General features: G+C 52.5%; 7 protein-coding genes across 7 annotated transcripts; 3 read left to right on the top strand and 4 right to left on the bottom strand.

Annotated features, from left to right (window-relative positions):
* Positions 1-864: 864 nt before the first annotated feature.
* Positions 865-1,968, top strand: CONPUDRAFT_118516 (uncharacterized protein). The gene is made up of 4 exons (XM_007766840.1): positions 865-912; positions 966-1,173; positions 1,228-1,849; positions 1,907-1,968. The coding sequence occupies exons 2-3, from the start codon at positions 1,009-1,011 to the stop codon at positions 1,780-1,782; spliced, it is 720 nt and encodes a 239-aa protein (XP_007765030.1). The 5' UTR covers positions 865-912; positions 966-1,008; the 3' UTR covers positions 1,783-1,849; positions 1,907-1,968.
* Positions 1,969-3,336: 1,368 nt separating this feature from the next.
* Positions 3,337-4,792, bottom strand: CONPUDRAFT_142093 (uncharacterized protein; the record flags this gene model as incomplete). The annotated part of the gene is made up of 1 exon (XM_007766839.1): positions 3,337-4,792. One exon carries the CDS (start codon positions 4,790-4,792, stop codon positions 3,506-3,508), a length of 1,287 nt encoding a protein of 428 aa, XP_007765029.1. The 3' UTR covers positions 3,337-3,505.
* A 678-nt stretch (positions 4,793-5,470) lies between these two features.
* CONPUDRAFT_87985 (MFS general substrate transporter) lies at positions 5,471-7,795 on the top strand (the record flags this gene model as incomplete). Its single annotated transcript, XM_007766838.1, has 14 exons — positions 5,471-5,523; positions 5,752-5,870; positions 5,931-5,995; positions 6,075-6,163; positions 6,224-6,345; positions 6,396-6,456; positions 6,509-6,713; positions 6,737-6,741; positions 6,930-6,986; positions 7,034-7,103; positions 7,277-7,313; positions 7,365-7,481; positions 7,603-7,659; positions 7,716-7,795. 14 exons carry the CDS (start codon positions 5,471-5,473, stop codon positions 7,793-7,795), a joined length of 1,137 nt encoding a protein of 378 aa, XP_007765028.1.
* Positions 7,796-8,618: 823 nt separating this feature from the next.
* Positions 8,619-10,154, bottom strand: CONPUDRAFT_70356 (uncharacterized protein; the record flags this gene model as incomplete). Its single annotated transcript, XM_007766009.1, has 2 exons — positions 8,619-8,714; positions 8,937-10,154. The coding sequence occupies 2 exons, from the start codon at positions 10,152-10,154 to the stop codon at positions 8,619-8,621; spliced, it is 1,314 nt and encodes a 437-aa protein (XP_007764199.1).
* A 635-nt stretch (positions 10,155-10,789) lies between these two features.
* On the bottom strand, positions 10,790-11,755 carry CONPUDRAFT_98704 (allergen Asp f 15 precursor). The gene is made up of 2 exons (XM_007766837.1): positions 11,742-11,755; positions 10,790-11,678 (listed from the first exon to the last, which is right to left on the bottom strand). The coding sequence occupies exon 2, from the start codon at positions 11,576-11,578 to the stop codon at positions 11,150-11,152; it is 429 nt and encodes a 142-aa protein (XP_007765027.1). The 5' UTR covers positions 11,579-11,678; positions 11,742-11,755; the 3' UTR covers positions 10,790-11,149.
* Positions 11,756-12,942: 1,187 nt separating this feature from the next.
* On the top strand, positions 12,943-15,326 carry CONPUDRAFT_118510 (glycosyltransferase family 4 protein; the record flags this gene model as incomplete). Its single annotated transcript, XM_007766836.1, has 7 exons — positions 12,943-12,994; positions 13,045-13,161; positions 13,218-13,559; positions 13,621-13,786; positions 13,836-13,969; positions 14,023-14,813; positions 14,864-15,326. The coding sequence occupies 6 exons, from the start codon at positions 12,943-12,945 to the stop codon at positions 14,649-14,651; spliced, it is 1,440 nt and encodes a 479-aa protein (XP_007765026.1). The 3' UTR covers positions 14,652-14,813; positions 14,864-15,326.
* A 1,317-nt stretch (positions 15,327-16,643) lies between these two features.
* On the bottom strand, positions 16,644-17,221 carry CONPUDRAFT_80115 (uncharacterized protein; the record flags this gene model as incomplete). The annotated part of the gene is made up of 2 exons (XM_007766136.1): positions 16,644-16,815; positions 16,879-17,221. A coding segment is annotated over one exon (289 nt), but the record flags the coding sequence as incomplete, so codon positions are not given.
* Positions 17,222-20,759: the final 3,538 nt, after the last annotated feature.

Below are 20,759 nucleotides of genomic sequence, written 5' to 3'. Positions count from 1 at the left end.
TGCGACGCGTCTTCTTCTGTATACTGTATTATGACTCATTGTAAAGTTAATTCGAACACGGCGGCTCAGTAATGTGATTATAGTGGAGGTCGATATTCTCCTTTGTGATGGTGCTTAGAGGCAGTGGTAACTTCAAGCCCCCGAGTCCCGCGTATCTAGTACTTAGTAGCCTACCTTTGAACTGAATGACTCACCCGTCGAGGTCGAGGTAAATCTTCGGCGGATCTGTCAGTCAACCTACCTACCGAGTCGGACTCCCTCAAACCTCGTGAACTTGAGCGGCGGGTGGCCAGACTGTCAGACACGTCACGTCTGCTTTGGAGCCCCTTGAACCTTACTAGCTATAGCAAGTTGAACCTTGGAAGGCAGAGGGAGGTATAGGCGGCGGGCAGGACTAGCCGCACGCGATCTCGCGCCATGCGCTACCGGTTCGCGTTGGGGATCAGAGCTTGTCGATCATATCAGAGCTTTCAGAAGACAAAAGTTGGCCACGGGCTCCTACGGGCTCGGGCGTCGGCGGTGATAAACTTTCTAGCCTGAGCTGGGTACTGCGCAGGCATTACTTGGACCCGGTGAATGCTGGCGCGATGTTTACTTGTCAGTGCAAGTGTCAGTGGTGCCATGAACGTTAAATATTGGCTGGAGCCGCCCTGTTACTGATGTCAATGGATGCGTCGTAGCTCTCGCTGTTGGGTGGGGGGCGGCGCGAGATGCATCAATGAGCGCTAAGCTGCAGATCGCTTACGCACGGTAATAGAATGTTGTTGATTGGTTACTGGTTTTAAAGGTCAGCTTGATGACGCGACGCGACGTGGGCGCTCCGGGATCGGGCGTCGGGCCACACGTTTGCATCTTGCCTTCGGCAACACGACGCGCAACCACCAGCACATCGACTTACAGTATATCTCATAGGTGAGCTTCAGCAGACTTCTCAAAAGATTCTTGACTCACGCTTTCTGCTCGAGATACTCTCACCTACATTACCCATCCAACTAGAACAGTTCAAAAATGTCGGATGAGAAGGAACCCAAAGGCTTCCGCACCAAGATGATGTCGGTCCTCACTAAGCTCGCTCACGGCTCAGCGCCTTTTCTCTCCGTCTTCTTGCTCGTGCATCTGTCTGCGCCTATTTCAGCGAATGTCGGCGGCTCGCATGCAGCCTCGAACATGATGGTGCGTGGCCCATCTCATAGCGCATATATGCACCCAACCTAACCCAATCATCAGCTCCTCGGCCGCGAGTACTACCAGACCGAGCTCGGCGAGAAAGCACTCTGGGTCGCTCCGCTCGCCATCCACGTCCTCTCTGCCTCCGTCAAGCGCCTCATCGCGCCTACCCGGCTCCGCCCCCTCCGGAGTGCGCTCACCGTCTCCGCATGGAGCGCGCTCATCTTCTACCCCGTGCACGTCGCACTACACCGCCTCATTCCCGAGGACGTGACAATGCCCATCGGCGCCGTCGGCCCCTCCGAGCTCGACTGGGAGTTCGTCAAAACCGGACTCGCGCGCTTCCCCATCCAGAACTGGGCGTTGTATGCGGGCCTAATTGCCAGTATTGCGACGCACTGGATGGAAGGCGTTAACATTCTTCGTGCTACATATATGCGCGGTATGCAGGGTCTGGGACCACGCGGACGCAAGGTCGCGGCGGCTGCCGTTGCGCTGCCTGTCCTTACGGGCCTGTGGTTCGTTTCGAAGGAGCCGCTGCTCGCGTTTGGAAGCTTGATGGAGAGATACGAGGCGGTATTCTTGAAGGTGCCTTTGTTCCAAGTGAAGCTTTGATCAATCTCGGAGAACCCAAGCGCATAGTGCAATACTGCCTATAATATGATGATACCTGTTTCATGAAGTGAGTTCACCGTATCCTATGTTTGAAGTCGAATATACTAAGTGGACCTGTCATCAGTTTCATTGTAATTATTACTGTTCTAGCGTTAATTGAACATGTACCTGTGAGATCTAAAATGGCCAGCCCTAATCTAACGTGGTGTCTCGGCCAAGCAGGCGACCCACTTTGAAAGTCACCATCTCAAGGACTGCTTCAGTGCTTGGCTTCACCTCACCCCCACTCCGAACTTCACGGAACGAACAATTTGTCTTCTCGGCCCCGGCGTGTAGATTGGAGGGTGGGTCGTTGAGCGTCCCTGATCGAGGCTAAGATATCCATGTGACAGTGTCCCATGACAAAAGCCAATATGTCGCACCTCCATACCGAGTCCCGACCGCGGGCCTTCTCGATGTCGCGCCGTCGTCCCTTTGCGTATCTCCTCGCACTCCTCGGAGTCGGGGTGGCCCTGCTCGCCCAAGCTTTGTCTTTCTCAAAACAGGCTAACGCCACCTGCCAATCTCCCGATGCTGGCGCGAAACTCAAATGCTCGCGACAGCTGCAGAGCGCCCTTCCTACTGAGGTTTATCGACCGCCGACTGGTGGCGTGTCGACCCACACACTGCCCTGGATGCCCACTGGTGGGTGGATAGGCGAATAAAACTATACGCGGTAAGGTCCGTGCTGTTTATGAAGGTTCGACTCAGATCTCTGAGCTCTGAAAAGCTAAAGCTAAAGCTTAAGAGACTGAAAGCTTAATCGCGCCGAGCCCATAATCTTATCCTCTCGAGTCATTCCGTTCAGGTTTGGGGTGTTTTCTGTATCACCGGCTCCGCGAATCAGAGCAAAGGCACGAGTCAGCGCGCCGGCACGTATATGGTCGTCGGGGACGGTAGACATGTGACGGTGCGCTAACGTTAACGCAGCAAAGGACAATATGACGCAGGTCGGCATTTGACCAAATGCGTACTAGCGCATTCGGCGCTCGGTCCTGGAACCACGGACTCCAGTTCGGAATGAATGTTGCTGATCCGCCTATTTACGGCATTTGCAACGCTCGCTGCTGGTCTCCGATCTAATATAACACGTCAGAGACTTTGCAACGGGACTGCGAACAAGATGGGCACCTTTTGATTCAGCACCCTGGCCGCAGAAGAACGTACACCGTCTGCCTTTGCTTCAAGGCAAGACGCGATGCAAACACAAGGTAGGCTCTAGTTGCGTTTTCTTTGCCACGTCCTTCCACTCCTCCACGCCTATTACGTCTCATACATTCATATTCCGGTCTAGGTGTCGATGAGCTGCACGAATCGGTCTCTGGTCGGCCTTTCCCGGGTGCTGACGCCTTTTCCGTACAAGTGGTTTCAAAGTAATCTAGATGTTTAGGGCGCCTGGACCAATGGCAGAAGGAAACGAGTGCTAAGGGTCATCGATACCGACGTCGAGACGGAGGCAGCGATCGTCCACGCCGTTTGCAATTTCGGTCCGAACTCGCGAATTTGAGATTTGGTGTGAGCAATATGCATGATGAATTTCAACAGAATACACTAGAGTACAATCTGTAACGATGAAGCCATAAGTTTGAGCCCGTATCAAAAAGGCTGTATGTAGCTAGCAACGTTAGGCCAGGTATAAAGTAAGACTGCTTTTCAAGCCGTATGGTTCCGACGCGTAAAGGCTTTAATTCCTGTAGTAGTACTCGAACTTCAGATGTAGTAAATCAGAAGGAACGTTCTCCAACGCCTCCCCGTGACAAACGTCAATGTTCAGGAACTGGACAACGCCGACGGATGGGGCGAGCCTGTGGATCTTTCGAAGCGAACGCCATATATGCGTGTAGGAGACGTCATCGGACGAGTCTGCAGAGGCAGACGTCCTCAGTCCGAGGCATGTGATCGGCGGAAGCGCGAGCTGTAGGGGCAGAGGGAAAGACTGGGAATCAAAGAAGGTGCGTTCTGGTATGGAGAGCACTAGACGCTGTAAGTTAGGGCAGTATCTGCCTATCTTCCAAATTCGCGACTGAATCTTCCTGTCTCCGATGGCGCAGTGAACAGTGTCGAGGGTGTGTCCAACGGACCGTAAAAATGATTCGTTGCGTGTGTCGTTCAGAAATCTGTCGTCTCTAAGTGTGATATGGCGCAAATTCGGAAGACAGTTGGGCTCAACGCGCGTGTGGTGGTTCATGCTCTTGAGCGAAAGGGTGTGGAGGGATGGAATAATGGAAGGCGATGAAAGACCCGGACTATCAAAAGACGCTGGGAAGCCAATGTAGGTGCCAGACAAGGTACGAAGGTCAGGGATGCGCCGCAATATTCGTTCTGCATCCCTCCAGTGAAGGGAGAGCCTGCGTATCTCAAGAGATGTCAACCCGGACATGTGGGTGCAGAGGTCATCTATCAAGGAGGAAGGGACGTAGAATTCACTGGAAGCCACTGGCAAGGGACTGGGTAACGAGACGAGTTGGCAATCAAGCACAAGGCTGGTGAGACGGGGAAGGGATATCAAAAACTCCGGTAGACTTGGGCGGGAATCATCCGGTGGTGGATCATCTCCCTTCTTGACGCACGAGAAGTGGAGGACGATGTCCAGGCGTTGTGTAAGCTCTCCCAACCGACGAGGGGTTTCGTCTGCTGTTATTGGGAGCGGCTTCAAGAGTGTGTTCGTGAGGGGAATCAGATTACCAGGTCTCGTGACCCGCATTGAACGATATAGGTGGTGAACGGATAGGTCGTACCATGTCCTACATACGAGGGCGATGTTGAGGCGAGCAGCTTGCGCTCGCTTGAGAGAAGAAACATGGCCTACACGGTCATTGTCGTAGAGCCCATCCCTTGCTACCCGTGTATCAAACTCGCGTTCCAGCTCTGTTCCCCCCAACGTGGCAAAGTTGAAGACCTTTAGCCAAAGTTCTGGCGGTAGACGGTATGCATCAGTCAACGGTGGAGTAAGATCCTCGGTTTCGATCATGGAGGTTGAGCACAGGATGCTGTACAGTGCGACTTGGCGCTCGAGAACAGTTGGCCACGCTTGCCCTAACCCCAGTCCGTGGTTACCGGTTTACCACTAACGGTTTTTAGCCCCTGTCGTGGCTTCCCACAAGGTATACTCCCAGCCTTTTCACAGCACATAACGTCTCACGTCTTGCTCAGGGCGAATCCTGCCATTCATCCCTGGATGGTCCCAACAGTATGTTAGAGCTTCTTACCTCCTATTAGACCACCCTCAGATGTTTACCACGCACGTAAGTCAGTATCGAATCTGAAGGATCCAGTCAGTTGCCAGGCTCGTCTGAGTGAGCAAGGCTCGAAGATCTCCGCAGCAAAATACGACCTGGGTCCCAGCTTTTATAGATGTTGATTGTACCAGGAGTGAGTATTTTTCCGGTCTTATCGAGTCTAAAATCATACGACCAGCCGAAGTGATGCCTTTGTGGACGAACGTGTCAAGGAACGTGTGCTACATTGGACCAATGGGAATGCGAGAAGAGCCCCTGGAAGTGATGGGAGGCCCCGACTCGTCAACAAAAATCTTAGATCAGATAGAGCTAGAGTAACGTATGGATAGTCCGTCACTAGCAGTTGGCAGATAAAGGGCACACCTACTTGCCCCTCACCGACTTGCCTTTCCCACTTCATTGCTCCAACAATGGCCGACGTAACCACGAAACCAAAGCTGTCTCAGGTCTCCCTCATTTTTGCGTAAGTGGCTGTTTACATCTTGGGTCGTTTCTCTACCGTGCTTTGCTGATCTAGAGCATCTTGACTAGCTGAGGAACTGCCCTGTTTTCCGACGGTAACTCACATTTCCGTCCATTCAACCCCGAGCTACCAGTTCTCCCTCAACTTACTGTATAGGTTACTCCAATAATGTTATTGGCTCTGGTGAGTTGCTGTCAACACCTGTACGTCTCTCCTTATCCAGATGAGCAAGCTCTACGTACATGGCCAGCTGACATGTGCCGTAGACTTGACACGCATCTATGGTGCCGCCGCCCTCAATAGCAGTACTGATTACAGCAACACTCTTAGTAGCGTTGCGTTTGCTGGTGCGCCCTTATGCAGATCACAATGTCCTATCCTGAAAGCCATTTTATCTGCTCTATTAGGGTTTGTTGTCGGAATGCTCGCGTTTGGCTGGCTATCCGATAAACTTGGGCGCAAATTTGGCATGGCACGTCTTGTTGATTTCAAAAGTAGTCTTGGGTTGTTTTCCTGGGCCTGAACTTCGCTCTCTAGATCTCTGCCACAAGCATCATCGCATTTTTTCCCTCCTCTCCGCTGCGTCTGCAGGTGCACATGGTAGCCTATCCGGTCTTGTAGCTATGCTCAGTTTCTGCCGGTATGTAGTATTGTTCTGCAGAACATGAACTTTCACGTGAATTGGGAGTCGTTCAATTAGGTTCATGCTTGGTATTGGTCTTGGAGCTGAATACCCCTGTGGTTCAGTCTCTGCCTCGGAACAGTCTGAGGAGCCGGGTATTGCGAAGTTTTCCCAGCATCGTTGGCTTATTCTAGATACCAGTGAGAACCATTGCTTCCTGTACCCAGGACGTGTTGATACTGTGCTATAGACACCATGCTCGATGTTGGTTTTGTTATTGGTGCTTTCGTGCCTTTGGTGCTCTACTGGATGCGGGATCATTAACAATATCACGAAACTTATTATTCTGAATTATTTCCCAAGTTTCGGCGATAATCACCTGCGCGCGGCGTGGAGGATGTCTCTGGGCCTTGGCTTTATCCCGGCCATGGCAGTCTTCTTTTGGCGCCTGAAGATGGAAGAACCCACACGCTACAAGAAGTCCTCCATGAAGAACGTGCGCATCCCGTACAGTCTTATCATCAAGCGATATTGGAAGAGTTTCCTCGGCCTTTCCATTGCCTGGTGCGTAAACTCATGAACATCACCTAGAGTGCGTGGGACAGACTATCATGGACAGGTTCATCTACGACTTCATTACCTACCCCGTAAGGTTGTCTCAGATCGCGCATATTTCATTGACTGACCGGGGCAACGTTTGGAATTTATGCGTCCACCATCACAGACGCGCGAGTTCACGTCTTTCCTCCCCCGACTTTTGGGCGTATGATCATATTCGTCCCAGAATTACCGGCGGAGACTCTTCCCTCACCGTTGTATTCGGTTTCAACGTGGTTATTAAGTGAGACTTCCGGCTACCACACGCCATACCTGCTCAACTGTCTGTAGTTTATTCTACATTCCCGGCACCGTGATCGGCGCATTCGTTATTGACTATCTTGGTCCCAAAGTCACTATGGTAATGATATCTCAATAGGTCACCCTTTTTGACTGACAGATGTTCTGTCAGATAATTGGTCTCCTACTTCAGGCTGTCATTGGTTTCATCATGTGTGGATTATACACCCAACAGCTGCATTTGCTGTAGGTTTTTGTGTCGCGACACATGTATCTCCATTCAGTTTTTTGCAGGTTGTCTATGGGATATTCCTCAGTCTCGGAGAGTTTGGTAATTGCAGGTACTGGTAATTCTCTCCGCAGTTTGCTGACGTGAATGCAGGTCCCGGTAATTGCTTGGGCGTCTTGGCCGCAAAGAGCGGCCCCACAGCGGTCCGCGGACAGTATTATGGCGCAGTTGCTGCCGTCGGTAAAGTGGGTGCCTTCGTTGGCACTGGGGGTACGTGGTATCACCGTCTTGGTCGTTACCTTGTTAAGAATTGTACAGTGTTCCCTTATATTGTGGAGAGTACGTTGAAGACGGCTACATCATCGCGTACCGTTTCCAATTGCTAGTATAGGTTTTGGCGGATCAAGCAGCAAAATGGGGGAGACTGGGCCTTTCTGGATCGGCAGTGGTAAGTGCTCGAAGCGGTACATTAATACTGTGATGCTTTGATCATGGTCACGTCAGGCCTTGCGATTCTCAGCGCTATCGTTGTCTTTATGTTAGTGAAGCCGCTCACTCACGACGGTATGGCCGAAGAGGATTAGAGGGTGAGTGGTCCCATCCACTTTAGCGTTATCGCAATATTGACATATCAAGCAGTTTCTGCAATACCTCTCCAAGAACGGTTTCGACATTTCAACTTTGGGTATCCACGAGGCCGAGATCTCCGACTCCGAGACTGATGCTAGGTTGTCTGAGAAACCAATCTCAGCTTGAGAGCAACGTTGCCCAGGATATATGTCGCAAAAGCACCGCACATTCTGGCGGACACAACACCTCATTTACATAACCAGTCACTCACTTGCTAATTTTGTCGCCTTGCCAATGTCTTAACGAGTGGGCGATTTGTGACTTTGAGTCACGAAAGCGTATCAGTCTCTTCAAGGAGATTCTATCAATACATCCGATGGATAGATAGCTCGTACCACCGCTTGTAAATGAGTGGTAATGTACCAAAGGATTGTTTGCGCATGCATCCTGAGTGAGGTTAATTCAAACCAACAGGCCATATTTAGTCCTGCTCAGTTTTCAGCGCTTCAGTACCCAAGCACAAATTAGTATAGAGCACTGATACTCTATGCCAATTTACATCCAAAAGGATAAGTAGTATTTTACTTGCCTTGGATGGCTTCATGGACGTGTTGAGTATCAGCCAATGACAATATTCGTACGCCTTGATCCGTTATCTTGTGTTTTATTTATACGTATTTACCACCCAAGAGTCCCAATTGTCAGAGATGTTTGGCTTCAGTGATTCATCAGGTAGCGTAGCAAATGCGTGAATTTGAATCCAAAGTTCGGGAGGCATATCGGCAGAATCTAGACCAAGATTAAGAAGAAACCCGAAAAAAAATGGGGAAAGCGTTCCTAACTGGAACCGATAACCCCAAAAATAAGGTTGGCCCCTATTGACGCAAAATCCACTCCACTTTCCACTCCACGCATTAACCGTCCGCATTTGATCTACATATCAGAAGCAGCAGTGGAATAAGGCACGACGTGAATAATTCTCCAATTATACGATAGGACTAGAAATGAGGTCCCATGGCCAGGCGTGCAGACAAAGGGCTGCTTTGATAGTTTTTCCATCGGTCAAGAAATTGGGTAAACACACTGTAGGCTGCACGATGTCGTAAGGCAGAAGGTATACAATTACATTACAAAATAAGCTCGCTAGTCCCGTACCGCCATATCCCAGTGGTTTTCAATCGGCAAATGCGGGAACCGTTCCTTCCCTCTCGCAACCTGCTGCCCTAGCTGCCCAAACGGAAACGCGACGAACTGGACGGTCCGTATCGATGGCGTCTGCTCGCACACGTCCGAAAGGACTCCCCACAGATAATCCCACACGGCGTCCACCGCCGTATTCACGTCGAAGCGCAGGCCCAAGACGTGCACAGGCGGGAGATGGAGATGCCGGGGGAGGTGGTGTCCTGTGTTCACGCACAGCGTCAGCCGCTCCAGGTTGGGGCATGATGCGCCGATCCTGTCTATCTCCTCTTGGAACTTCTCCTCGCTGCTTAATGAAAAGTAGACAGATCTGACCTGGTGCCCGTAAGCCTCGAGGAAGCCGTGCCAGACGGGCAGCGGCGCTCTCGAGGACTCGACGACGAGGTGCCGGAGTGCTGGCATGGACATTGGGTCAAGGTTGAGCTGTCCTTTGAAGTGGCGGTAGGAGAATGTCGATAGGGATGACATCATGGGGAGCGGGTGGCGCGCTGCGGAGTCTGCGGAAACAAATGTATAGCAGGAGAAGTGGCGGAGGTTGGGTGCGGAAGAGAAAAGCCCTTGGACCTGTGATACTGACACTCTCATGTGGCAATTGCGCCAGTCGATAATTTTTAGACGTGCGCCCAAGTTGTACATGGCGTCGATGACTTCGTGAGGAAGGTCGAAGTGGGTAATGGTGGGGCGGCAAGCCGCGAAGACGACTGCGGAGAGGTTGGGAAGACACTTCGTGAGATTGGACAAGCCCTCGATGCCTTTGAGCTCCGTTGCGTCAATCGCCCGACTGGCCGGAAAAACGACGTCGATCCTCTCCGTGTACAGACCAAGGGTTGGATCTCCATCACGCTTCTCCAGACCGGATGACGAGAGCGTCGTGATGAGGGAAGGAAGTGTGGTAAAGCCTTCTATCCACAACGATCGGTATAGAAAGCGGATGGAAAGCTTGTACCAAGCCTTGCATACCAGCGGTATAAAACGCCGCGTTTCGAGCGATTGCTTGAACGCTGGCTTGCAGTGAGGGTCGACGTTGAGCGGGCCTATTCGCTCGGAGTAATCGTAGAACTCTGGCTCGTAGATGTCACTGACATATGTTGAAAAGTCGAAGATGAGCGTCCACAGTTCAACGCATAGTTCTGGTGGACGGTGACCGGCAGTCGTACGAGCGATAGAGCCCATGATAGTCTTGTTTCATAAGCCTGAGGGAAATTTGAGCACCTCGCTGCTTGCATTAAGTAAGACACTGTACGCCTGCTCACTTTTTTCTGCGAACGATTCTAAGGTTCGGCGACAAACGAGGGTGTCTAGTGTTCCAGCGTACGGCGGAAGAAACTTGGAGGGTGGGCCAAAAATGATGAGCCAAGGTGACGGAGTGTGAGTCTGTTTCCGCGTGCAGAAGCGGTGACGTAGTCCTCCAACAATGACCAACCCGTGAGGTACAGGCTGCAGAATGACGCGTGGCGAGACGCGGAACTGGACTCCCGAAGAGGTCGAATGCAAAGCTTGTCAAATGGGCACATTGTGTTGACTTTATGTCCATCTGGTTGACGCCGGCGTGTTGGGAAATGGAGGCCTCGTGACGCGATGGGAGATGATACGAGAAAGGCTGGGATCCCGGTGCGATCAGCGAGATGAGCGACATCCCGGAATGAATGCGGGAGAGAGAAGAGGCGGAGGCAGTCAGAGGTAGTCGCCTGAAAGTGGCCATCCGAGTACCGAGAGCGTCTTTCACCTTCCGTCATCTAAACCCACGCCGCCGCCGTTGTCCACCCCTTCGACAACTCAATCTAAACTCAAACGCATCGCAACGTTCGGGACAGGAAAGAAGGGTGCTTATCGTCACAACTGACGTCAGCAGCAAATGATCTGCTCACATCAAAGTATTACAAGTACTATCAGAATAACCAGTACGCATCATGAAATGCCCGCCAGTACTAAGTAGACAGTCCAGTATGAACGTAGATGCTGTTTCTGTGTGCTCAGTATCATAGTCCCAAAAGTACCCGAGTTATACAACAAAGTCCCTTGAGAGCAAGTCCGTGATAGTCCGTGATGTCAATTGAGTCCGTGCCTATGATGTCATCCGTGAAGTCTCCCCAACGGGCTACCAGCTTGAATATCAGCACTTTGTTCCGACAACACGCGATTAGAACGTACGACGCGCTCCCAAATCCTTAGTTGCCGCAGTTTGAAGTGGCGACCTGAGTGACAGTCGCACTGACCCTCCCGAACGCGACCGCGTTCCCGTCCGTGAGCGCGTTCATCGCCTCCTCGCTCAGGTTGAACCCGTCCTCCCCCACGTCGATGGCCGTGACGTAGATCGTCTCGTCAATGTTACCGGCGCTGTACGTCAGCTCCCAGCACGTGCCACACGAAGGGCTGTCCCAGCCAGTGATGGCGGGCGCGCCGCCGATGTACGGGAAGTTGGAGACCGACCCGAACGTGGGCCACTTGGAGGCGAGGCCGTACACGCCGTCAGAGCACGCGACGGTGTCCATTGACTGCGCGGAGTTGTCGTACGTGGTGTCGTACGAGACGCTGACATAGCTCTGCGCGAAGGCTGGGAGGGCGAGGGCGGCCAGGGCGATCAGGGAGGTGAACATTGTGAGATGAGGTGTTGGTGTTGGGTGGTGAACGAGGTTGTGTGGTTGGAAAAGTTCCTTAGACGAAGTCGTGAACTGCTGAGACGAGGAAAAATAGGGCCTGTTTTTATATCTGAGCGTGAGCCTCATCCATAGCACTCCGAGTTCGAATGAAGCATCTCACCACGGGAGGACTAGGATGGCCTGACGGTCTCGTGTCGCCTCGCTTCACACACGACGGCTACATCGCACCGTGAGTGCCTCAGCGTCGCTGAATACGATCCCGCCAGATGTCTAATCTGCAACAGCTTGGGTGAAACGTTTAGACTGCCGGAGAGTCTCAGCAATGCAGCGCATGACCTCAGTGCCTCCTTTCAGGCACGCACTGCCATACAAAGTTCAGGGCTTTCTTAGCCTCGGATTATCTGCTCGGACTGGAGCTGCAGATTTTCAATCGTATATTCATCAAATATCCAAGCCAAACTCACCCGTGACTGACCACTGGGCCGGGACCGCTGCTCCTGTTCCCTTCGCACAGTGAGGCACGCCAAGAATAGACATCACGAGAGCAGTTCCTGAGCGACATTTCGGGATAGTGAGGCCGCATCCTCGACGCCACTATGATCTGCAGGATCGGACTTCAAAGATCTACATCAACATCTGCTCGCCGAGGAATGCGGCGAGAACCGCCTTTCATTCGAATCGGAACCCGGTTAGTCGAGTGGATATGACCTGCTAGGGCACGCATACGGATCTAACCAGCGCCTGTCATAAGAAGCGGGGAGGCGAGAGGGAAAACTTCAATTGCAGGCTTGAATGTCTCTGATGGAACTGATCATACACGACAGTAAGAATAGCTGTGATACCACGAGAAGTGTAACAAGCGACTTTACCCATGGCCCTCATGCATGAGATTCGGACAATCTTGGGGAAGCTAGGCTTCGATGGCAGCCGCTGAGAATGTAGGGTGATAGAAGCGTCCGGCATGTGAATCAAGTTTGTAGAACAGATAGGGTCTGATGGGTCCTGGTGCCCACATGCGACGCAGTATTTGCAGGAGATCGATGGCGTGAACACCTTCTATCTACCCTGAATATTAAGCGGCCGTCGATTCGGTATTTATGACTGAAGAGATGATCCAGATTCCACAGGTGAAGCATTCGTGAAGCCGAAGGGCTAACCAGTGCTTGGCTCTGCAGACATGGTGGGTTGGATGGTTGAACGTTGAAGGAGACGCGAACGGGGAGTGCCTGGGAATGTGGGGAAGCTTCGGGCCGAGTAACCTTAACCCTGGGACAGGGTTTGGAAAGTGCCACGACAGATGTTGTACAGGGTAGGCGCGCCGAGACGCGTCCATAACTTCATCTCCCCTCCAACTCTACACAATGGCTGGTAAGAAGCTGAAGATTGCCTTTATACATCCAGACCTGGGGATAGGTGCGCAATTCTCCCCTTACGCTCGTGCTTGATTGTTCACGCCAGCTCAGGCGGCGCGGAGCGTCTCGTGGTGGACGCAGCTCTGGGCTTACAGAACCGGGGTCACACAGTCCACATCTACACCTCGCATCACGACCCAAGTCACTGCTTTGAAGAGACGGCGAACGGTGAGCCCAGCGTCCTTGTAAAAACGTCACTATTAGACTCACAACTCGCCCTTCAGGTACCCTCAAAGTCTACCACATAAAGTCCCCTTTCCCTCGCTCCCTCAAGGGCAAATTGCACATTGTCTTCGCCGTCGCCCGGCAGCTTCATCTCACCCAGCACCTTTTGTTCAACTCGTCAGAACGATATGATGTTTTCTTCATTGACCAACTTTCAGCCTGCATTCCTTTCCTCCGGTCGTTCCTTCACACACGCACACTCTTTTACTGCCACTTCCCCGACAAACTCCTTGCAAACGGGGAGCTTATCCTCGTCGATGGAGAGATTCAGAAGCGGAAGGCTGGAGCAGTGAAGTCACTTTACCGGATGCCGATGGATTGGTTAGAGGAGGTGACGACAGGTGCGTGTTCTCCTGCCGCCGGCTGCGTGTGGTGTATCTGAACATGCCCACCAATGCATAGCTCAGTCGGACGTTATTCTTGCGAACTCAAAGTTCACTGCACGAGTGACGCGGTCTCAGTTCCCATCCATCCACAAACCTTTACGAGTCGTTTACCCAGGCATCAACGTCGAAGCGTATTTCAGCTCGGTTGACATACCTCCAGCAGACAACGCACAGATTGCCTCGTGAGTCTTGCAGCTCTCATGCTTGTGCAAGATTGCCGAACATTCATAGTACTCGCCCTACGTTCATCTCGCTAAACCGGTTTGAGAAGAAAAAGAATGCGGCATTGGCCATCAAAGCGTTTGCACTTTTCAGGAGCCAAGCTTCATCGTCAGTCGTCAGCGACTATAGACTTGTCCTTGCCGGTCTGTACCATTTACCCCATCGTTTCTCCCTTCATAGCTTACACGAGATGTAGGTGGATATGACCCACGTCTAGAAGACAACGTCACCACCCTCAAGGACCTCGTCGCGCTTGTCAAGACACACAGCCTCTCTTTTAACATTACGACCCCATCTCACGTTTCTGACCGTCTCCCTCGCATCGACGGCACGTCGAGCTCCGACCCCGACGTCCTGTTCCTCCTCAACTTCACCTCCCCGCAGCGCTCCGCCCTCCTCAAATCGCCCAACACAGCCGCCTTTCTCTATACGCCTGCGAACGAGCACTTCGGTATCGGGCCTGTTGAGGCGATGCTCTACGGCATCCCCGTCGTGGCATGCAACAGCGGCGGGCCGACGGAGAGCGTCGTAGACACGCCAGAAGACAAGCGAACGGGGTGGCTGCGCGAGCCTGAGCCCGAGGCGTGGGCGAGCGCGCTCGGCGAGATCGTGGGCCTGTCGGACGAGAAGCGGCAGGCGATGAAGATGCGTGCGGTCGAGCGGGCGAAGGGAACGTTTGGTATGGACGCAATGGCGGAGAGTCTGGAGAACGCGCTGCAAGACGCGGTCGCAATGGGGCTGGTGCCCACACCATGGACGCTGTTCTTGTTGATTTTCACCCTCCTTGCAGCATTCATTGCCCTCAATGCTAAGGTCATGTTCTGATTGCTGTTTCATTTGCTGATGGAAAGCATTCGATTACTAGACTAGAGGTACAGGTCCTTACGGGGTATAATTTATTCATTTCGGACGATAGCAAAGTCTCGAAACCAGGCGTACTGGTCCTTCGGAGTAGCGTAGGATGAACCGTGCCCTCCAAAAAACGTGCTAAAGGACTTGTCAGCCCTCCGACGGTCCTTAAGGTGATAGGGACCTACCTGAAGAACAGGCCAATGAATCCGACAGGCTTTGACGACTCACCACTAGTCGCATGGACTTTTGGCAGGGCAGTTGGGTACACTCCAACAGTGGTAGTCGCCGCCCCGACAGTTTCCGTTGACTTTGCCTGGGCGACTGTCTGCACCTCAAGGAAAGTCGCCGTTTCTAAGATCACATCCCCTCTCCGTCGCCGCTGCGACTTATCGCCAGCGACACTAGGGTGGTCACGATAGAAGACATCCATGCGGTTGATAACGGCCTTGCCGTCCACGTACAGCACGAACGCGCCGTCTTGCTCTCCGGGAGTATTCAGCACGATATCCTGCCGGAGGTCCGTCCACCCGCCGGCGGTGAACTTGAAGGACCCGCGGCCGATCGAGAGCCCGTAGTCGGCGTCGCAGACGGACTGGGGGTCGCCGCACAGCGCTGCTGTTTGCTTGTCCTTTGGGGCGTACTGCCGCCGTAGGACCAGAACGTTGAATAATTTGACCAACGAGGAAGAGAAAAACAACGTACGAGATACAGCTCGCCCGCACCGTCGTCTCTCCACATCAAGCGTGTGCTGAAACAGTCCTTGGCTGACGCTCCACCAGAGCACGACTCGTGCCCGCCATACAAACCTGGCAGCTTGCCGCCCTTGATCCAGTCGAAGCTCTTTGGGAAGAACACCCCGTATCGTAGTGAGACGTTCCATGCACCATCAAGATTCAGAGGCGATGCGTAGAACTGGACGCCACCCTCGGGCGAGCCACCAGGGTTGCTGGAGCCGGCGACGTAGAGGACACGCAGAGCGGTGGTGTGGTTGCTATGAGCGGCGAGACTACTGACGCTTGCGCTGGAGTTGGAGCTGGAGTCGGAGGTGCTGTTGTGGAGAGCGCTGAAGCGAGTTACGTTGACGAGTGCAAGGTTGTCTTGGCCGTTCGGAAACGATGATACGTTATACATGTCTAGGTCCGAGATCGCTGTAGGCTGTGCCCAGAGCGTACGGGTCGCCCAATCGGGTGTTGGGGTGACGGTCTTGGTAATTGTTGCGGTGACTTGCTCAACGGTAGTGGTGGTGACTTGGTGAACTTCGACGCTCTGGGTTTGGGTGATGGTGATCACGTCTGTGACTGTGGCAACCGAGACAGATTCCGGCGTTGGTGGCAAGGCTGAAGTGAGCGGTTGCAATGGTATCGGCGCAGAAGTGGGGGATGAGGCTCCTGTCGCTGAGGTAGGCTGACTTGAAGCTGGTGAAGCAGACGAAGACGTGGGAACAGCCGAAGGCGATGCGGAGGTGCTCGAAGAGACCGCTGCATGACTGGACGGTGCTGAAGCAGAGCTTAATGAAGGAATGGGCGGAGAGGCGAGCAAGGAAGTAGAGTTGACTGGATTCAGAGGCGAATTTAGAGTAGGCGTGGGCGAAACGGGGAACGAGGGCATAGAGCTCGACGTAAGGATAATTGGAGTAGTAGAAAGCGAGGAAGCAGAGGTGACCAGGACCGAAGGAGAGCTTGCTGGTAACGCTGCTGATACTGGAAGTGAAGGACCGGTTCCTGTTTGAAGGATAGATGTTGTGGTGATCAATGAAGCTGAAGCAGACATAGGAGGAACGACAGTGACAGGCAACTCCGCAGGAGCAGCAGCCGCGAGAGAAGCAAACAGCAGAGCACGAGCGAACATGGTTGTGACGGTCAGGATACCAGACCTGCCAGTGTGTACCATGATACTCGAGAGCTCGTCTAGAAGAAAGAGATGAGAGGGCTGAGCAGGTTGCAGCCCGGTTTAAAACCAGCAGCCAAGGATGAGATACGGGAGCCGTCGGTCTGGTCCAAAATCGAGGAGATATTTAATATGTTTCTCCGGGTGGCTTCCCCACCAAAGAAACGCCCGATATGGGAGAGGCTTCATGGATTCTTAACCTGCCCGATCATTCATAGCCTACGCAATAGCAGAGGGTCCTTTCGTATAGCTTTTCCATCAAACGTGTTTGTAAGCTTTCGGACGAGAGTCATGCAGGAAACATTAGACTCACAGTGAGAATGCGATCATACCGTGAAACACGCCAACCACTGATTTTACTCCTCTCTCACTGCATCGCTTCCGCCCACAGGTTTTCTATCGGCAGCTGTGGGAAGGAAATCATGGCGTCTGCTATTCTCCATCCTTGCGAAGATTTAGGGTCCTCCACAAACTGGACTTTCTCGACCGAAGGCTGACGTTCGCATATACCGACGAGCGCTTCCCACAGAAACGTGTAATAGATGTCACGGAGCTCCTCAGGCAAGGGCCACCTTTCAAGGAGATAAATGCCTAGAATGCGCACAGGAGGAAGCGAAAGCTCCTCTGTAATCTCTGGAATCCCAGAGACGTTCATTCTCAGGACGAGACGCTGCAGGCTGGGGCATGACCGACCAACGCGATCTAGCTCTGCTTGAAAGGATGGAATATCATTCTTCATTGGTATAAGAGTCACCGACTGCAGATTGTTTGTCAAAGGAGCCAAGTAGTGCCACTTTGTGACCAGCAGGCCGTTGTTTCGCAGCATGAGTCCCTTCAACTGAGGGAAGCCCTCCGGTTGCAGAGCTACTTGAGTCGCAACGAGGTTATACTTGAGCGTAGACAACGATGGCATGATGGGTAATTGTGCCATGTGTGCTTCGATGGGTCCGTCTCCGATATCCCAATGATTCCACATCCAATCAGCGACTCCTCTCCGATAGCACTTGTCAATGCCAAGCACGCGCAGGCCAGGCGCCGCGGCGCATAACATCTGGAGATCAGAAGGGTCTATAACCGTGTTGCTGTTGTTGAAATCTACAACTCTGAGAGATGTTCCAAGGGTTCTGAGCGCGTTGAGTAATACACTTGGGCCGCCATTGATGTTTGGGCAGTTGAATACGAAAACGGAGAGGCACGGGAGGGATGCGATAATGTTCGCCAAGGTCTCCAGCATGGGTGATCCCTGTTGGATCCGCCTCGAGCACAAAATGTCAGTCCTATCAGTGAACGCACCGAGTGAGCCCACGCCTAGTTCAGATCGCAAACGAGATGGTTCGCGAAGCGCAGCAAGTAGAGACAAAAGGGCTGAATCGGAACAGGATGCTCCAATCCACAGGGAACGGTAGAGAAACCGGATGGATAGCGTATACCAAGTCTTGCATACTAGGGGTAGATGGCGACGTATTGCAAGTGAGAGACGCAGCGCCGGCTTGGGGGGCGATCCAAACGCTTCGAAGCGCTCTATGTGAGCATAAATCCCAGGAATAAAAACGTTGTTGACGTGTGTAGCAAGGTCAAAGATGTTTTCCCAAAGTTCTGGAGGTAAGGTAGACTCTGGCATTGCGCGTTCCATATTGGTAGCCTAGCGTGTAGACGTTAGAGTTCACCGGTTCACTAGAGACGATGGATGGCTCTAGTAGCTGCGAACGCAGAGACCGTAATTGAGTGGACCACGTTGGTCCCTCCCATCCGAGCCTGCCCCAAACCCGGAAACTACCGGACCGGACAAGCGACTATTGACATCCGTGACAACCAGTACATACACAGCAGTTTCTAATACATGATGTATGCGCCATGCAAGCTACAACAAGACATACCTTTAAGTGCATCGATGATTATTCTACCACTACAATCGTTAACTTCAGCTGCTCATCGCCGTATCCCAATGGTTTTCCATCCTAATCTGTGGGTGCTTCTCGATTGCCTCTTGTATCTTGAGGCGATGCGGATTATTAATATCCTCCATGAACTGAATGGTCTCAACCGAAGGCTGCCTCGTTAGCACACCTGACAGAAAGGACCAAAGCTGTTTATAGTCCATATCCCCGAACCTTTCGTCAGTCATAGTTGATATGGTGGGAGGATGCTGCGGTTTGAACCGGATGCCGAGGGTGAACACAGGAGGAAGACGCACAAGGCGCCAGAGTCTATACATCCCGGTCACGTTGATGATGAACGTAAGGCGCTTTAGACTAGGGCATACCCGGGCAATCCTGTCTAGGTCATCCTGTATAGATGTGTCGAGAATATGGCCTCGTCCAACTGATGGATCAAATGATATGGACTCTAGGGTGGACACGAGGGGCGTCAAGTGATGAACCTTCGAAACCTGAACACGATCAGAATGAGCTGATAGGACGAGCTGACGCATGCGGGGGAAGTTGCTCGGTGACAGGTCTACCTGATTGGTAAGAACATCATATTTTAAGATAGCGAGCGAGGACATTAGAGGCAGATGGACAACATCCTGGTTGCCTTTTGCGATGGATCCCGGACTATAGCGGCGAACACACGTATCAAACGTAAGAACGCGAAGATTTGGTGCTGAGCAGCACAGCGTTAGGAGATCGTAGGAGTCCATGATCAAGGGAACGCCGCTCCAGTCAATGGCTTGTAAGGACGGACCAATGTTGCACAGCATCTTTATCAGTGGCTTCGGTACCTGAGTTGCCGACGTGTACGAGGACAGTGCACTGAAGACCACAATGGAAAGATCTGGTAAGAGTTCGAGGATGTTCACCAAGGAGTCCATGATGGCCAGTCTCTCATTGATCTCCGCCGGAAACAGGACGTCTATTCTATCAGCGTACGATCCCAATGGCCCTTCGCCGAATCTCGTCTGCGACCTCGATTCACAAAGGGCCGAAATGAGAGAATGCATCACTGGTTCAGAGCATTGATGGAGCCAGATAGACCGGTATAGAAACCTGATAGATGCCTTGTACCACGTCTTGCATACGAGTGGCAAGGAGCGCCGCGTCGTGAGCGAGTGGCACAGCGACTGCTCAAGGCGAGACCCCGCAAAAGGCTCTAGTGCCTCAATCCGAGCGCATAAGTTGTCTCCGAATGCATCCTGAACATAAGTGGCAAAGTCGAAGATGTCGTGCCATGTCTCCGGAGGGATTCGAGATGACGCTGGCGCCATCTCCGATACGCTCATGATAGATGATGGACAGGGAAAGAGCGTCGAGATAAAACCCGTAGGTTCTGCGATGACCTCTATTTCGCGTCTTACTCCTCGTGCCTTCTGACTGGTACCACTAGGCGACGACTAGATCCGCACTGACATCTGACAAGACGGGCGCTCACTCGCGCCCACAAAAAGGCAACAAATTCTCTGCGCCAATCTCGGCTCAAGGTCCGTTCTGGGGTGCGATTGATGACTTACCAACATCCAACAGATGCATTTGCAAGCATTATCAAACCTCTACGATGGGCGGTTACTAGCGTCCGCCACCCTCGGAGAAGTAAACCTCACGGTCCCTAATCTCGTGGCAATGCCTTCATGCTTCGGCCGACCCAAAACACGCTATCAGAGTTTGGACGGGAGCCAATCAAACGTTACGTATGATTCTATGAACTGCATCTCGCTGTGTAGGGATCTTCATCACACGTTCAAAGCCACTGACTACTGTTCTGAGGACGTAAGTTAAGAAGGATGCCAATGCGGCATGTCCCACAGCCTTCTCGGGCTCAGCGCTCATGTTTGATGGCGAGGCTGATGTACTCTCGGTAACGGTGCTACCTCTCGCCTTGCACCGGCCTGATCATACCTTAACGGAGCAGGTCTCTAGGTATACGTCAATCTGATTTGGATCAAGACGGCAGCGTATATATTGTCGTCAGATCCAGGCGTAGGACTTTGCCACGAGGTGATCAAAGGATGGCTGTTTTGACATTTGGAAGACTCACCCTCTTCGGCTTGCACAGGTGGGATGGATATGAGAAGGTCTAGAGCCCGGAAAACAACGTCCTGATAGCAAATGTAAGTGCTCACAACACCGTAAGACCATATTTTACTAACTGTGTTGAACCTTTGGATCCTCCGTGAAGACCGTGCACGTTGCTTAGACTTCTAGGGTGTTTAAGGCTCCGACGGGCCTTGCTTGGATGCCGGAGCGAGTCACGCGAGAG

This window comes from Coniophora puteana (assembly GCF_000271625.1).
Source record: "Coniophora puteana RWD-64-598 SS2 unplaced genomic scaffold CONPUscaffold_2, whole genome shotgun sequence".
Taxonomy (NCBI): Eukaryota; Fungi; Basidiomycota; class Agaricomycetes; order Boletales; family Coniophoraceae; genus Coniophora; species Coniophora puteana.
Note: the sequence above shows the minus strand (reverse complement) of the source record. Positions and strands in the feature narration are given on the sequence as shown.